The sequence below is a fragment of the Leguminivora glycinivorella genome, chromosome 12 (genome assembly GCF_023078275.1).
Source record: "Leguminivora glycinivorella isolate SPB_JAAS2020 chromosome 12, LegGlyc_1.1, whole genome shotgun sequence".
NCBI lineage: Eukaryota > Metazoa > Arthropoda > Insecta > Lepidoptera > Tortricidae > Leguminivora > Leguminivora glycinivorella.
The window spans coordinates 5737124-5756278 of record NC_062982.1 but is presented as its reverse complement, the minus strand read 5'-3'; the positions used below and the strand labels follow the sequence as shown (position 1 = coordinate 5756278).

General features: G+C 36.3%; 2 protein-coding genes across 2 annotated transcripts; one reads left to right on the top strand and one right to left on the bottom strand.

The window, feature by feature from the left end:
• Positions 1–10024: 10024 nt before the first annotated feature.
• LOC125231968 lies at positions 10025–11142 on the top strand. Its single transcript, XM_048137574.1, has 2 exons — positions 10025–10494; positions 10609–11142. Exons 1-2 carry the CDS (start codon positions 10390–10392, stop codon positions 11140–11142), a joined length of 639 nt encoding a protein of 212 aa, XP_047993531.1. The 5' UTR covers positions 10025–10389.
• A 5106-nt stretch (positions 11143–16248) lies between these two features.
• Positions 16249–17043, bottom strand: LOC125231966 (histone-lysine N-methyltransferase SETMAR-like). Its single transcript, XM_048137573.1, has one exon. It carries the CDS (start codon positions 17041–17043, stop codon positions 16249–16251), a length of 795 nt encoding a protein of 264 aa, XP_047993530.1.
• Between the last annotated feature and the right edge of the window lie 2112 nt (positions 17044–19155).

The window sequence follows — 19155 nt, the reverse complement described above, 5'->3', positions numbered from 1 at the left end:
GTGTCATAAATAATATATATAAAATATGGTACTACGCTCTTATTACACCGGACTAAAATGCTATGGGACATATCATTGAGTAAGATGTGTACACCCATATTTTTACACTTGACTGTACTAAAAAGTTTGTTAAGTTTGTAATGTAAGCTTGATTTGTATATGAGTTAAAAGTAATTTGTAATAAATATTTAACTGATTAAAAAAAACGAGGTTTCAACATTTAGATGTATTTATGTGTTATGACTTTTTTTTCACAACAAAATTAGTTGCCATTGGTCTCATTAAATTCATTTCTTATTTTAAAGTCGGTTTTATCGTTCCCAAACAAATAAATATAAAAGCAAGATGAATAAATATAAAAATATAATACATACATACATACAATCACGCCTGTATCAGTGTATCCCATAAAGGGGTAGGCAGAACAGATGAAACTACTAAAGCTTCAGTGCCACAAAACAAAAAAAAATAAAAAAAAATAATGATGACTTTTTATTACCTAGTGACTACATATTCTATAGGTACCTAAGTAAGTACAGTGGGGTCCATAAATATGTGCACATTTCTTCACTTCGACTCTGTGTAATACGGTGAAAAAAAATGTACTTACACATATTTATGAACTCGACTGTACTAGGGATGCATAAGTTAATCCATAATAATATTATAAACGGGAAAGTGTGTGTGTGTCTGTTTGTTTGTCCGCCTTTCACGGAGCAACGAATTGTCGTGATTTTTTGAGTAGAGATAGTTGAAGGGATGGAGAAGTGACATAGGCTACTTTTTGTCTCTTTCTAACGCGAGCGAAGCCGCGGGCAAAAGCTAGTTAAGAATAAAGGTGAGTTTTCATCCTCCTTGCGTTATCCCGGCATTTGCCATGGCTCATGGGAGCCTGGGGTCCGCTTACCAACTAATCTCAAGATTTGGCGTAGGCACTAGTTTTACGAAAGCGACTGCCATCTGACCTTCCAACCCGAAGGTTAACTAGGCCTTATTGGGATTAGTCCGGTTTCCTCACGATGTTTTCCTTCACCGAAAAGCGACTGGCAAATATCAAATGACATTTCGCACATAAGTTCCGAAAAACTGGTACGAGCTGGGGTTCGAACCTACGACCTCCCGATTGAAAGTCGCACGCTCTTACCGCTAGGTCACCAACGCTTTTATAATAAAGGTGAGTTATCATAGATATAAAAAGACCTATAAAACTGGTCACACAACTGCCCTTACAAAAAGTCTCGGAAACATCTATACATTAACTCACCCTTCACTTTCAATCTTAAGCCGTTTTTTCACTTCCTGATCGTCATACATCTGTGTCGCACAAAAAAAAAACTAATTATGCAGGGCTTTGACATGGAAAAATAAAAAGGCCGTGGAAGGGTTAACTTTTTGCTTACAATTGAGAAGCGTAATATTATGCAAATGCGACATTAGCATAGAAGTTTTTGTCGAGAAAAAATCACGCACATCTGTCGTTAGACTTCCGGTTTGTCATAGATAAAAGCTGAGTGCGTTATTATTACTATGGTTTTATTACTAACTAGCTTTTGCCCGCGGCTTCGCTGGCGTTAGAAAGAGACAAAAAGTAGCCTATGTCACTCTCCATCCCTTCAACTATCTCCACTTAAAAAATCACGTCAATTCGTCGCTCCGTTTTGCCGTGAAAGACGGACAAACAAACAGACACACACACTTTCACATTTATAATATTAAAAATAAAATATGGATGCTATATTTTGACGAGTAAGTCCGTTTTCACATTGTCCGATCCGATATCGGATGTCGGAAAGATTTCAATGGAAAAAATCCAAGATGGCGTAATGTATGGGATATCGATCCTACATCCGATATCAGATCGGATAATGTGAAAACGCACTAACGATGAAGAATGAAGATAGTACCTTAAGACGATACGGTAGGGGTCAATTCTCCATACAAACGCTCTCGACTATTTCCTCCCTGGTTTTTGAAGATAGAGCAATGATTTTTTCAACACAGATTGTTATTATTTTTATCTGTGTCGGACCGTTTTGAGTTTTTTGATATTCTGCTTTTTAAAGATTCTAGAGCCAATCAAAAATTTCCAAAAACGGCCTTTTTCATTGTGGCGCAAAAAAAGGTGTAATACTCAAGATTGGTAACAATTAACCAAAAAAGCTAAACGGTCCGACATAGATTATTTCATTATTACGCCGTGTCTTGCGTGGGTCGACGCAACCGTCGCGCGACCGTCGCCGTCGCGTCTCATACTTCCATATCGATAAGGTTTGATTTCGTATGCGTCGCATCGCTGTCGCGCGACCATCGCGCGACCGTCGCCCACGTAAGCCACGGCGTTATTTAGATTCTCGAATTTCGTTCCGATTGATTAAGTTTTGAAGGAGGAAAGAGTCGAGAGCGGAACCTCGATTTTAAAGATTTTTTTGAAATATCTTTTGACTGAGTTGTTTTTAATGGACAATTTTTTTTCGATAAATCTAGTTAATAACACTTGTATATTTAACTAAAATTCCCAAGTTGAAAGGGGGGCTCCTTTCCATTTTATTATTTTCGCTACCGTATCCTCTTAATTTTACTTAGTTATCGGCCAATTGCTGACAGTCCAAAAACTCTCAACTAAGTTGCAAAACTTATTTAAATATCTCAGATGGTTCTAGTAATAGTAGTTGTATGGATAATTCAGTAAAAAATACTCTACTTATAACCACCAAATTAAAATTTTGAAAAACCCCCGACCGCGACATAGTAGACCGATTTTCATGAAACATGGCTAAGAACACTCCCGACAAACTCAGCTTTCAGACAAAAAAAACTAAATCCAAATCGGTCTATCCGTTCGGGAGCTACGATGCCACAGACACACACACAGACAGACAGACAGACACGTTAAACGAATAGCGATAAAATACAATACGATTGGAGTGTTGTCACGAGTCACGAATTTCTTTTTCGCACGTGTATCGTACGACGTTTTTCAGTACAGATGGCCCTCCGAAGTTTCGACCTGTCATAAGTATAATGAACCACTTCTCGCACTAGTGCGTAAAAAAAGCACCATCTGTAACAGACAGACGTCTACAGACAGACACGTCAAACTTATAGCACCCCGTCGTTTTTGCGTCGGGGGTTAAAAACAGCCTTTGTGAATGAAAATTTTGCCTTAGAATTGCTATACTTATAATTTAACAAAAAAAAAGTAGTAGTCTTGTCTCGTTAAAAATCAAACTATACCTAATCGCTTACTTTTCTTCCTTTTTAGGGTTCCGTAGTCAACTAGGAACCCTTATAGTTTCGCCATGTCCGTCCGTCCGTCCGTCCGTCCGCGGATAATCTCAGTAACCGTTAGCACTAGAAAGCTGAAATTTGGTACCAATATGTATATCAATCACGGCAACAAAGTGCAAAAATAAAAAATAGAAAAAAATGTTTTATTAGGGTACCCCCTCCTGATATTTTTTTTCATTCCAACCCCAACGTGTGATATATTGTTGGATAGGTATTGAAAAATGAATAAGGGTTTACTAAAGTCGTTTTTTGAAAATATTAATATTTTCGGAAATAATCGCTCCTAAAGGAAAAAAAAGTAGTCCCCCCTCTAACTTTTGAACCATATGTTTAAAAAATATGAAAAAAATCACAAAAGTAGAACTTTATAAAGACTTTCTAGGAAAATTATTTTTTAACTTGATAGGTTCAGTAGTTTTTGAGAAAAATACGGAAAACTACGGAACCCTACACTGAGCGTGGCCCGACACGCTCTTGGCCGGTTTTTTCTTATGGCAATATTTTTGGTAAGTACCGTATTACGTTACGTATTTACGTATAAATAAAATGCATGTTTCATCATGGTTTCAACAAAAAACCAGCCCAAAAGTACAATATTTCATTTTATTTATTCGTTGTAGTTATGTGCAATGAAATTAAGATGTTACATAATATGATACAAGTAAGGCCATGACACCCTGGAAGGGCATGCAAGAGTAACTTAAAACTAAACTAAAAACTAAACTTTATTATTTAACAATAAAAATTTATTTCATATTTAAAAAAATATTTGTAGATAAAGAGATCTCAAGTATCATCATAAGTACAAGTTTATTGTCCTAAAGAAGTAACTTAATTATGCGTAATTATTATTTTTTACCGTTTTCCATTACCTTAGTGTAACCGAAGTGCAATACCAGATCATTAAGTAATAAAAAGAACATAATAATTTATATTGAAATAATGTTAATACCCAATAATTACAGCGCGTATAAAATGTCTTCGTAGATGTTATCGAGTTCACTGCGTAGACAAGATGGGTAGATAAAAATGAGGTACTATTACATCCAATTATTCAGACCTTATAAGAATTACTGCCGGAAGTTCATACGATACGCATTCAACGGGTTAAAAACTATCCTAACAAAAAACAACCTTATTTCTATATATTTAAAATACATTTTTCATTTAAATTGAAAGAGTTTGTGACTTTTTTTTTATCTATGACTGTCTAACACTTGTACTATCATGGTTTCCTGAACATGTTTTATTGTGCTTATTAGAGTAACGGATAATCCTAAGGGTCTAACGATCAGATATAAATGGCATAATGATTCAAGTGTTAATTGTCTGTGGTTCATGTTTTAAATTGTTTTTAGATATAATGTGTAGATTTATTGTAATTCGTTTCGTTTTATTAATGAAAAATTGTTGTTGTAAATAGTTGTTTTATGCTATCAGTAGGCCTAGCACATGATAGCCGCGAGAGTATGTCGCCGCGAGATAGTTCACACGTCTTCTTCTAACTGTATTAATGACATAAGGACGGGTAGTCTATCTCGCGGCGACATACTCTCGCGGCAATCATGTGCTAACCCTGCAGGTTGATTCATTATCGTTTGAAAACATATTCTTAAATAAAATATACGTAGGTATATTAAAATTGTTGTTTTATTTACTGTCCCTTTTAATAGGCTAGTTTCCTATACTTAACATAAAATATTTTATGCAGTGCACGAAATAAAGCACCACATAATTAGTAGAAAAATTTGGACAGTGGTTTTGTTTAAACATAATTTCTATTTAATAAGTCACAGAGAAAGATTTCAAGTAAATGAATTGACCGTGACGTCACTTCTCAGTATTTTATAGTAATTCCATATTAGCAAATCGTTTTGACAGTTGTTAAAAAGAAGCTGATTTGACTAGTACTGTAGGAAACTAGCCTATAACACTGTTAAGTACTACCTTATTTGAAGTACAGTCAACCAATTGGAACCCTAGGCCACTCTACAACCATTTCAAAATGACAAGCTGTAAGGATTTCTTACCATCTGATTTTTAACGTCACTACGACATAGTTCTACAGTGGCCTAGGGTTCCAATTGGTTGACTGTACACGTACCTACTTATTTTAAAATCAAGTTTAGGTCATCAACCTCCTTGCGTTGTCCCGGCATTTGCCATAGCTCATGGGGGCCTGGGGTCCGCTTTGACAACTAATCACAAGATTTAGCGTAGGCGCCAGTTTTTACGAAAGTGACTGCCATCTGACCTTCCAAGCCGAAGGGTAACTAGGCCTTATTGGAATTACGAGTAGTCCGGTTTCCTCACTATGTTTTCCTTCACCGAAAAGCGACTGGCAAAATATCAAGTAACATTTCGCACATAAATTCCGAAAAAGTCATTGGTGCAAGCCGGGGTTCGAACCCGCGACCTCCGGAATGAAAGCCGTACGTACTTACCGTCCCGTCCCGTTAGCCGTACGTTTTTTTAATTTAATATAAGTCTTAAAAGTCGCTTGTGTTATTTATTTCATTACTAGGCTACCAGTGCTCAAGTTTAGGTATTGTTTCAAAATTTTATGGCTAGTAACTTGATAAGTACCTAAAGTTAAAAAGAATGTGCAGAGAGTAAACTTTAAAGTAATGAGTAAGAACCTGTGACCCGTTTCACCACAGTGACAATTGTCGCCCGACAGTGACTTCGCCTTTCATTGCCTGTTCAACAAAGAAATATTGACGCTGCACGCTGAGTTAACAAGGTTACTTATCAACCCAGAAATAGGCACAAAATTCTCAGTGTCAAGTGTCAATGTCTCAGTGTCAAGGGTCAAAATAGGCCACTGGCTTAACAGGTACCTGGGCGTTTTCCAAAATAAATCTCGAATTTCGAATTTTACCAGATCTGGGGGCCGATTTTTGAGTCTCACTGTCACTAAAATACCGATTGAAAACGGTGACTTGCCTATTAGTTTCAGTGACAATTTTCTGAATTCGAACGCGTGAGACTCAAAAATCGGCCCGATGGACGTGTTTGGGCTCATTCTTCTTAGAATTACTAGCTGATTCGATCCCAACGATAAAAAAATGTGTCCCGAATTTTGCATAATTTCGAGTTTCCAATACGTCACGATCGTAGTAAGTTCTCTAAAATCGTGACGTAAAGGAAAAAAATTGAGGACACATTTTTTTATCGTCAGGATCGAATCAGCTCGTGATTCTGAGAAGAATGAGCCCAAACACGTCCAGATTTGGTGAAATTCGATATTCGACATTTATTTCGGAAAACGCCCACCTACGGACACCAGAAATGGTGCCAGCACTTTGTTCCTACAAAATCTGGATATCTTGGGTATATACTCAGCTCAGCATCAACAGTATTCTTCATACGAACAAAAAAAGTATTCCCAACCTATAAACTGAAATAGATACCATACACTAAAGAAAAAGCGATCAAGCCCACAGTGGCGAAGCCGGGAACCGAACCCGGGTCTCCAGCTAACGCAGCTGACGAGTAGGTAAGTGTTATGGTAAGTAAGTAATTAGAAAACTACGTACTAAACGCCTGTGACACCCATAAAAAGACAAAGCGGTACACTGCCTAGTTCGAACTTCTGTTAGTGTGTTTTCATTTTCACATTATCCGATCCGATCGGATATAAGAAGGATTTCAAAAGCAGAAATCAAAGATGGCGGCGTAAATGTATGGGATATCGGTCCGACATCCGATATCGGATCGGAAATGTGAAAACGCACTTACGTCAACATTGATATTTATTCTAAAAAGCTTTTTGACAGTGACATATACGATATCGTAAATAAATCAAAATTCTAAGTAACGCCGTGACTTGCGTGGGCGACGGTCGCGCGATGGTCGCGCGACGGCGATGCGACGCATACGATATCAAACCTTATCGATATGGAAGTATGAGACGCGACGGCGACGGTCGCCCACGCAATCCGCACGGCGTAAATCTCAGTGTCTCATTTAGTCAACTCTTCGTAGCAATATACATACAACTTCATAAAACTAAACAAAGTGTTACTTAATATGACAGCTATGTCATACTGTAATATGTAATGTATGAATATATTTATCAACATATATGTGTAAATGAGACATTTTAAAATGTCAAAGAAATACACGAGTTCTAATATCGCTTTGTATAGTGAAAAGCAGATAAATATACATACTTGATATTCAATATTCCGATCAAGATAAGAATATAGTTTGGTCTATAGGATTACCTACGCTATGATTGTTAAGCACTACATCGCTGCCTATCCTTGGGTACAGTCGGTGACAAAAAGTTTTTAAGTGAGTATTTAATTTTTTTTGCGTCACGAAATGAAAACAATTGAAATTAGGTTTGTTTCATTACATGGAACAGGTGGCCTCATTGCTGTTACTTCGCAATTATTTCCAGGTTTTCAGCAATTTCACCACAGTGACATTGACACTTGATAAGCGCTGGATAAGCGCTGGTAGCCTAGCGGTAAGTACGTGCGACTTTCGTTCCGAAGGTCGCGGGTTCGAACCCCGGCTCGCACCAATGAGTTTTTTGGAATTTATGTACGAAATGTCATTTGATATTTGGCAGTTACTTTTCGGTGAAGGAAAAACATCGTGAGGAAACCGGACTAATTCCAATAAGGTCTAGTTTACCCTTCGGGTTGGAAGGTCAGATGGCAGTGCAGTCGCTTTCGTAAAAACTAGTGCCTACGCCAAATCTTGGGATTAGATATCAAAGCGGACCACAGGCCCCCATGAGCCGTGGCAAATGCCGGGATAACGCAAGGAGGATGATGATGATGACATTGACACTGACAATTCTGTGCCGATTTTTGGGTGGATAAGCAACATTATTACTTTCAGCGTCAATATTTCCTTGTTGAATAGGCAATGAAAGGCGAATTGTCACTGTCGGGCGACTATTATCACTATTGTGAAATAGGCCACAGGCAAACTGAGGATAGAAAGAGCAAAATGTTTTCGACACAGGTACTACATAAAAAAAAATGTACCTGTTAAGGGGCTGACAACACCCAATTGCGTAAAATTGATGTTACTTGCGCAGTTTTTTAAGACAAACTATTAGTCTTAGTAAGGCAAGTAAATTATATGTTATTATTCTCGATACACGATTTAATAAAATCGGCTCGATAGAAAAAAATTGCAAAGATTGGTATCGAGTTGGTCATTAAACGGTTGTTTGTCGTTCAATTATTCACTTAATTGTCTTTAGTTAATATTATAATAACAAATATATACATATCTAAAACACTATCGAAACATTTTGCACAAATAATGCGTCTTTCTATTTTATTTTAATATTTTTCCGCACTTTTCGTACCTTTCCGCCCTTTTTAGTGACATCGCGCTCTCACTTACTCCCATACGATTAGACAGTGTACGCTAGCGTCAAGGCCATTGGGTGCTGTCAGCGTCTTAAGCGGACAGTATGTTTATTGTACACTTATAAACAGTAGATAGAGTAGCTATTCAAACCAGTAAGGATTAAAGTTAGAACTGAGCGCAGCGCCAACAAACTGGTTATTCCCGTTTGACGCATTAATTGTACAGCATAAGTGTAATTGTTTATTATGAATAAATAAATAATAATAATAATAAGAGTCTCGACCAACATCTTAAGAGACTCTCGCTCGGTGGTTGGATCAAGGGCCAGATGCAGAAGGCGGTGATTTTGGACACAGCGCGGATAGTCCGACGGTTCCTCTCTCTGCAGCCCTAACCACCGGCAGCTTGGGCCCTGCCCCGCTGCTGGTGGCACCCTAGGTTAGGTTTTTTATAATGTGTTTATATGTTTTATATTGTTTTGTAAGTGTTTTATTTTATTTTACTTTTATACTCATATTGTAAAAAACCTAATCTAAGAAAAGAAATAAATACAGGAAAAAATAATAATAAAACTTACATTTACACTTATTGAAAAGTACTAATTTAAAATACTGATTGCTCTTATACCTAATTTACTTTCTTGTTAGAAAATGTCATAAATATTTTAATCTGGTTTTTCATGGAAATAACAACAAAAATTCTTATAAGATCAAATATCTAATAGACAGTAAATTCAAGTACACGTTTATTCTTGTTAGAAATAACAGTTATTTTTTTCTGATAGGGTTCCATTTATTTAAAATATGTAAATTATTACCAGTGCATGATATAGTGAAATTAATAATAGCATTATAAGAATTTAGTAGTGATGAATACAAATTAAGAAGTAAAAGTTCTTACGCTACAAGATCTGCACAACAGGGGAAGTATGTACTATCAGCCGCAAAAGTGGATGGCGAACTCTAAACAAAATTGGCGTGCACGTTAAACGAACGCAACGTAGCTTCCAAAAAACCTTGTTGGTTTTTTTCCAGCTCACTAGATGGCGTTGAAAACGAAATTGACGCAAAAAGTAATTTATCTTAATTTTAGAGCCCACTACCTACTACCTACCTACGATTCGAACTGTTCGTTCAATTTTATATTTATTTTTACTTTTTGTAGTTTTTGTTACTTTTTCGTTGGAAAGTAATTACTAATTTTTCTTAACATCTGCCATCATTTTACATCACCAACCATTCAGAATTTAAAATAATTCCAAAACACAAATTTCCATAGTCGCCGGCTAGGATTCGAACTGGGAACCTCCTGCATAGAAATCCATGCATCAAACCTCCTCACCAAATGACCAATTGAAAAAGCCTACGAAATTGTCCCTGGTTGTGTCAACATCAACAAATACGAACTTTGTCCGCAACAGCACGATGCACGACTTGCTATGAGTGGAAGAGAGAGGGCAAATAAGAACAATTCTATGCAATAAAGTAAAACTTAAGTTACAGCATGATGATAATTTAATTTTATTATAATTCAAATTAGATTGATAATAATATTTTTTATAACTATAAGTTTTTCGATACATTTCGTTATTTTTTGTATTAAGAAAAAAAACGTGTAAGGGTACTGAGGGTAGATAGACATTTCCGTCTTATTCGAGTCGTTACTAATTACCTACCTTACAATTCACGTATAACTCATTCAGTTCATTTCTGTGTCTGGGTATCCTGTTCTTTGCTTTCTTTGTGCCTTTTTTATTTAACTATGAGTTCGCATAATAATATTGACGTAGTCAAAAGATCGCAAATAATTGCGTTGCACGAAGAAGGGAGAAACATTTCAGAGATAGCTAGAGAAACCGGTGTGAATGTAAGTAGTTTTATTATTTCCTTACCAATTGGTTTTAGACAATAAATAAGTTGGAATGCTATACAAAATATGGTTATAATTTATGTTTAATTACGTGTTTATAAATTGTTACAGTGGAAAACTGCTAGTTTGTGGATACAACGTTTCCAAATGGAAGGGTCGCTGTCACACCGCCAGAGGTCTGGCAGACCGAACCTTATAGACGCCTCACAACGTCAGCTTATGGTGAGAGAATACGAGGAAAATGGTTTCAAACCGACAAGCCACTATGCCCGTTTATTTGGCACTTGTGCGGACACGGTTCGTCGAGTTCTTCACAGTGAAGGCTTGCACAATCGCAGGCCTGCTGTTAAGCCTCTTCTCACAGAAAGACACAAAACGGCAAGATTACAATTTGCGAAGGATCACTTAGACTACGACTGGAGTAATGTTATCTTCACTGACGAAAAGTCTTTCAGATCAAGTCAACATGGCCGTCTTCATTTATGGCGCAGAAATAATACTCGGTACGATACCAACAATGTCGTGCCTAACATGGAGTCGGGCCGTATTTCGGTGAACATGTGGGGCTGGATGAGTGCAGCAGGGCCGGGGGAGCTCGTCAGGATTCCCAATCGAGCGAATAGCGAAACATTGTGGAAGTGCTAGAGGAAACGTTATTACCTACTGTTCGAAACGTATATCCTGAAGACGAAATGACACAGATAACGTTAGTGCAGGACAATTGCCCTATTCATAATTCGCATACTGTGAAGAGGTGGTTGGAGCAAAATAAAAATGAAGTAAAAGTTATTCCGTGGCCTGCTAGGTCGCCCGATTTAAATCCAATTGAGAATGTCTGGGGTGTTATGGTCCAGCGCTGGGATAACGTCAATGAGCGAACCCCCGAAGCATTAGAAGCTCATTGTTTGCAAATATGGGAAAACATTCGCGGGTCAGATTTTTGTCAAAATCTTGTCGCATCTATGCGTTCCCGTTTGCAAGATGTAATTGACAAGGAAGGGGGTTATACCAAATATTAGTGACATAATCATTTGGCCAGGTCAAGCCTGTAGGTATAACAAAGACTGTTAATCGATGCAACAGTGTGTGTCAAATAAGTGTATAAATAACATTATAATACTTTATATGCCTATATTAATATGTAAAAATTACATTATTTTTCTATTGAACACGTAAGTAAAAAATATTACCTTTGATTATTTGATAACAAGACTATATTGGAGTTAGTGATAATAATTTCAAACTTGACACAATTTATTAATAAGTGGTAATTAAGTAGGTAATTGCCTACCAGTCCTGTAATCCACTCTCGTTTTACCGTACAGGTGAAAGGATTTATAAAGGTGCTTTTTTAAATTTATGTTTAATGTGATTCATTCACTAAAATTTATTTATGCTGGAAATAATGAAAAATTAACAATCTTAGTTCTCCTTTATTTCACATATTACCTACAATAAATACATTTTTAATTGGGGTGAGGCTTCAATCCTTTTCCGATCGGAAATGCAACTTAAGCCTAAACCTTAATAAAATGTTGGGTAATTTGCCATCCGGCTGTAAATTAGACCATTTAATATGTTATAAAAATAGCGGTTAATAATATAGTTAACACCCAAAATAAAGTTTTAAACCACTGCTCAAACAGTAAGGTTAAATGGTGGAAATTTTATACATATTAGAAAGATATTTGTAATTTATTTACCTACACATGTCAACACCCGAGGTATTAGATTATTAATCTAGGCTGTTATTTAGAAGCAAATAAATAACTTAATATATCTTGTTTTTAAGATAAGAACTTTTAGGGTAAAATAAAATGTGTAATTGCAGTTATTCTCTGAAGATAATGCTGTATACCTTATTTTGCCGTTGTCGTATTTTTTAATACTTTGTATAAGGTTTTAGGCAATTATAAAAGTGAACATTATCGTGACCAGCGGGCTTATTTTTGAGTCTCACGCGTTCGAATTCAGAAAATTGTCACTGAAAATAATAAACAAGTCACCGTTTTCAACCGGTATTTTAGTGACAAAATCCCGTATGCGAGATTCAAAAATCGCCCTCCAGGTATTAGTAAAAAATAAATGAAAATAAATACAATAATGAAAACAACAGCGTTTAGTTATTTCTGGTTGTTTATATATATGTGTAATAGTTATTTGTTTTTTGTTTTAATATTGGAATCCAACTTTGCCAAGGGGGCAAAGTTGTTGTTTAACCGCACGTGCCAATATTGATACCCGAGCAAGCGAAAGATTCCAATATTGAACCGCGAGCGTAGCGAGAGGTTCAAAAAGTGGAATCTTGAGCGTTGCGAGGGTTTCAAGGCACGAAGGTTAAACAAACTTTGCCACCGAGTGAAACACAAAATTTTTCACCACACCAACACGAACAAAATACAGACTATAGAACATCAAACTAAAACAAATCCATCAATTTATTCAATATTTAGGATTCAAAATCATCATTTTTAAGTAAATTCTAAGGCAAGACATCGTTAAAATTTGTATGAAATTACTTTGCGCTCTTGGATAACGGATACCAAAATTGCATGTTATCCACAAGAGTGCAAAGTAATTTCCAAATTTTAACTTGATGCCTTGAGCTGGCTGGTAGAACTTACCTACAAATAATTATTTTTAAATCATAAATATTGAATAGATTGCTGGATTTGATTTAAATTGATGTTTTATAGTCAGTATTTTGTTCGCGTTGGTGTGGTGAAAATTTTAATGATTTTTATGAAGTAAATTAAATTAACGATATACCATCCATACTAATATTAAGTATAAATGGGAAAGTGTGTTTGTCTCTGTTTGTTTTTCCGCCTTTCACGGTAAAATGGAACGGATAGTTGAAGGGTTGCAGAGTGACATAGGCTACTTTTCGTGTATTTCCAACCCCGGGCTCTTCCCTAAAATGGATTAAGTATGGAGCATTCCTCAATTTTCAAATTTAACTCGAGCGAAGCCGCGGGCAAAAGCTAGTATTGTATAATGCTCATATTGCCTATATAAGTTAATAACTTTAATCATAGACATTAAAAATACCTGAAGTGTCATGCAATAATTGGTAACTTAAATTTTCCCGTTACATGGAACTACCCGAGGTTTGAAACGAACTATAGTTAATTTACTAACAAACTAAAATAGAAAACCTTGTTTATATAAACGTATAATATATACTTTTTAAAACATTATTATTTTACAGCTATTTAAACTGGGATGTCTCAGTAACTCACTGAGAAAGAACCAACATATACTATAACTATACTACAAAAAAAAATATAGAAATCTTTCCCTGATAGGTATCACAATGTCTGATAACTTTGTTTACGCACATTAGAAATAATACCTATGTGAGATCAGACTCTTTAGCACAACTTGCCTTGTCGCGCGCGAGTCCATACATAAAGCGCGACTTCAAGTATGGACTCGCGCGCGACAAGGCAAGTTGTGCTAGAGGGGCAGGTGGAGCATTAAGACAGGGATACTCGTTAATAAAGGAAACTTGTTTTTTTTTAAATGTTTGTTCCATACTTCCAATAGTTAGTAATGTAATGACTTGAAAAGTAATAATGATATTACCCTCAACTAGAGTGTAGTAAATAAGACAATAAATAAGTAAATTATTTTAAATCTCAACCTTAACCAGCAAGTAATAAAAACACGAAAAATCAAGAGATACTTTTCTGAAGTAAAATCGCGGTAGTATAAAAAATTTCGGAAGAATAACATTAACATTATTATTATGCCAATTTCAACCTTATCCTGTAGTCATTAGAAGAGTTTGAGAACAGACCACTGAGACCACATAGATTACGGATTGCATTGAAGTAATGCAAGGCAAATTTTCGACAAGGTTGTCAACTCAACTGGTAGCCTAGGGGAACAGAGCACTGGTTATACGAAGGGTCGGGCGCTTGGTGTTCCGAGTTCAAATCCTGGCAGTGGCGCTAAGTGTGATGTCTTTTTGTATGATGTTTGGCTGGAAGCCGACAAAATATTATAAAATTAAAAACGAGCAAATATGTATTCAGAAACGACGGTTGCTAGAAAAGTAATTGGTTGGTGCGGGCGGGGGGAGGCACAATGAGGGAGAACCGGCTCGGGCGAGCACACATCACGTGACCCGCTCGCCGTCGACCGATGATCTTTAGGGTTTAATTTCTCTGCAGTTTACATTATCCGATCCGATATCGGACGTCGGAAGGTATGGAATATCGGTCCTACATCCGATATCGGATTGGACAATGTGAAAACGCACTAATGAGGGTGCCACCGCCACTGGACGATTAACTTAGTAGTATTTAAAGACAAAGGCATATTTAGAAAAACTCATAACAAAAATTTATAAATGATTTCTACCTCTCCCTAATGTGGTTTTACCCACCGTGACTAAGTGACACTCGTTTGAAATTAAAATATAAAAAAATGTATTTTAAACGACAATGAACATAAAAACTCGTAATAATTTAATGAATTTCTTTACTTATTAGCAAATGTACCTAGAATAAATAATTATTATGGTCGGAGAACAAGACGTTACCTAGTGCCTACAATTTGTAATCATTTAAATATAAAAGACACAAGTTTATCAAAGTATTCATATAAAAAGAAGGCAAAGGAAGTGTTGTTGTCTGCACTACAGGATTGATTTTGAACGGAAATGTTTGTCGGATCGGACACCTGCCTAAACATTTTATTTTACGTAATAAACCTGTTATAGCTTATAAATAGGCTTAGTTATATGAGAGCGTGTCTCCGCCAACAAACTGTTTTTACAGTTTGGCGGCACCTTAATAAATGTAGCCAGGTAATTTTTTCTGAATAAATTTTTTTTTATTGAGAATAATAAATAAAATATGTAAATTGTCTTATAGATGCACTTCACAATAGATAAAGTTGACTCGTAGCCGAATTTGTCAATTTCAATTTCAATTTCAATTTCAATGATTTATTTGCAGAAAAAGGGTTAGTATAGGTCTTAAAATTAAGTTAATAACCGGTCAAAATCTATACTGTCTACTTACCTCTATTTAAACTTTACGAAAGAACGTGTTTAGGGAATTTTCACCATAAGGCGATTACTCTGTTTATTTGCCTCCTATAAATAAATAAATAAAATAAAATTCCTTTATTTATTCTCTACATAACATAAAGTATACATATTGTTATGTTTATGTTATGTTATTTGCCTCCTATGGTCAACATAATAAACAAATTCACAAAAATCGAATATCACAAAACAAAATAAAACGTAACACTTCCGTGCGCGACTATACCAACGTCGTTTTATGCAAATCCGCGAGGGCGCGCGATTGAACATGCATGGCGCCACCGCCGGGCCCTTGTTATCTTGCAACTAGTTACAAGGCACGACTTGCAGCAAAAATGCAATTAAATAGGCTTAAAACCAATTTCAGGGGTCTTTACACTTATTAGTAACTTGGTAACTCTTTGATAACCCAAAAACAATCGGTCATTTTTTTTTAATGATGATGTTTAAGACCCGTTGTCCCTCATCAGGGGCATTGGATCTTAGGAAGGATTTCCGCTTTTCCCGGTCCGACGCGGCCTCCTCCAGAAGCTCAAAATGAAACTCAGAGAAAAGGCATTTTTCGTAAAATATTTTTAGTCATTTAAAATAATTAAGAATGTATTTAGACTATTAAGTAAGTATGTACGAGGGGTGATCCAAAAGTAATGATAATCAGTATGAAAGACACATAAAATGTTTAATAAAATAATTTATTTTTCTACGTAATCTCCTTCCAAGTCTACACACTTGGACCATCGTTTCTCCAGACTACGAATTCCTTTAAAAAAAAAATCTTTTTCTTGACCCTCCAAAAATGCCTCCACAGCGGCCATTACCTCGCCATCATTCAAAAATTTGTTGCCTCTAAGATCTTCCTTCAGCCGTGGAAAGAGATAAAAGTCGCTGGGGGCTAGGTCTGGCGAATATGGGGGGTGTTCCAGCAATTCGAACCCTGAATCACGGATGGCAGCCATCGCAACACCGGCCTTGTGGGGCGGTGCGTTGTCCTGGTGAAACAGGATGCCAGCTCGAAGTTTACCCCGCCGCTTTTCTTTGATTGCCTCTCTCAATCTGCGTATTTGGTCAGCGTAGTAGGAGCCCGTAATAGTGGTTCCCTTTTCCAGGTATTCGATCATTATGACTCCCTCAGCATCCCAAAACACTGAAGCCATGACCTTACCAGCGGAGCTTGCTACCTTGAATTTCTTCGGTGTAGGGGACGACGCTCGCTTCCAGGTCATGGATTGCTGTTTGGTCTCAGGATCGAAATGATGGATCCAAGACTCGTCCATGGTTACAAACCGACGCAAAAATGTTTCGGGATCAGTTTGAAATTTTTCAAGATTAGACTTCGAAATCTCACAACGTATTTTCTTTTGTTCAGCCGTTAACATTCTAGGCACCCAACGAGCGGAGACTTTTTTCATATGTAATTCATCAGTTAAGATTCTTTGAATGCTGCCATACGAGATGCCTGTGAGCTCAACTAGATGCCTGATAGTCATCCTTCTATCTGTTAAAACGAGATCATTAATTTTTTTTACGTTTTCTCCAGTAAGGGCGACAGATGGACGGCCTTCGCGGTGTTCATCTTGAGTGGATGTTCTTCCCAAGTTAAACTCCTTTGACCAGCGTGCCACTGTAGAATACGGCGGAGCGGACTCCCCAGTGTTCCCACTAATTCAGCGTATATATCTTTAGTACACATTTTTTTCAAACAGAAGTATTTAATAACCGCTCTCACCTCAGTTTTCTCCATTTTTGCGATATTGTTCCGACTGCTCGTGAAAAAACAAATGCAACTCTCTGACAGATACATATTTTTTATTTTTATTTTTTTTTATTTACTAAGGAGTCTTTGTGGACAGTAACGGCATACCTATTTATTTTAATCCGATGCAAAAAGTATTCAGTTATCATTACTTTTGGATCACCCCTCGTAATTAAAAACACAAAACAAATTTTTTTGACGCTTATTGTTTTTTTATTTGGCACTCGTAGTGACATCTATTTTCTATTTCTGTATTTATTTCGAATGGAGAGTTCAGTGCCATCTATAAGAGGGCGATGTAATTACAAAAAACTTAATTTTGCAAGGGGTTGAATTTTTTTGGCAAAAGTATTAAGAGAATGTTTTTTTATAAAATGTTATTTTATGTTATAATCTCATATAAACACGATTACATTCATTTTAATTTTCAATCAAAATACATTATTTCTTACATTCCAATTGGAATTTGAGTTTTTATGAGACTACTGGCGCCATCTATGGCCGAGTAGACGAACGAAAGTTCGCAGTCGGTAAAGCAGTACATCGAATGCTTCGGGACGCATATTTCGGCATAGAGATTTGGAAAACAAAAGTTAAACTTTTGTTTCATTGTCAGTACGAACTCTGGGGAGTTTTTGAAGAGGAAATGGAACCGAGCGAATTTTACATTAGGTAGGTATCTTTAAAAACTTTTCAAATCCTTTGTGTAGTTTCGAGAACTCCGGAATTCGGTCTTTCTTTTGAATACATTAGTTGCTACGAGTATGCTGTTGCGGGAAATTGATTATTTTATTTTATAATTATGAATTATTGAATGCAGTGACGCTCACTGTGAAGCAGAATGTAGTATTTCCATGCAATACATTTTCGTGTAGGTATGAATTCTGATAATATGATGATAACTGCGTTAAAAATAATAATTGCAATATGGCAGAGTGAGTAACATAATTATGGCGCTTCCAGAAGATTAATTCGAGATATCTGACTGTATTTTGTGTTTGTGTATTTATCTCATTAAGAAATTATGCTACACATATCGGCATAATTCAAATAAGCACATACTAAGTAAACACATATGAGATAATATAATATTCAGTGCTCCGAGAAATTACTCGGATTCATTCCAGCCATTTTTTCCGCCATCACCTTACGAGATATTTTCATTTTCACCGCTTGGGTAGATGGTTAGCACTTAGCAATACCTTTACACTGAACTATGCGTTTCTCCAGAAATTTCCTGCCTCGCACATCTCAACTGTGGAACGAAATATCGCCTGCGATATTTCCGGACCAATAACCTTCAAACCTTAAAGATTCTTAGTGTACCTACACTACCTACCTACTCGACAACTTTAACCGCTGGCAACGCACCTACAAAAAACTTCTGGTGTTACGAATTATCGGCAATGGTGCTCGCTTGCCATTATGCGATTCTCTGCTCGTTTGACTCTTAGATAAAAAAAAGTAATACAATCGGTATATTTGCCAATTTGGTCCAAGAATCTATAATTTCATTTCTTAATTATTACTTTGACATCTTTAGTATTAGGTAATGAAAAAAATGTAACAATAATGTCATATAAATTCGGCCAGTATGTCGAATTTTTATATAATATGTAATAGAAAAGACAATAAATCAAACCCGTCTGGACTAGAATTATTCAGTTAAAGACGCCTCGTCACTGTACATAAAATACTACAATATAAAAGTATGTACAACAATAACAAACCTGAATTTATTCAGAACGTTGACTACAGCTCCGAAAACGCAAAAAAGCAAAATAAACTGCATCTACCCCCCGGAATCGGAAAATTCGTCCTAATGATAATAACATATTGGGAAAGA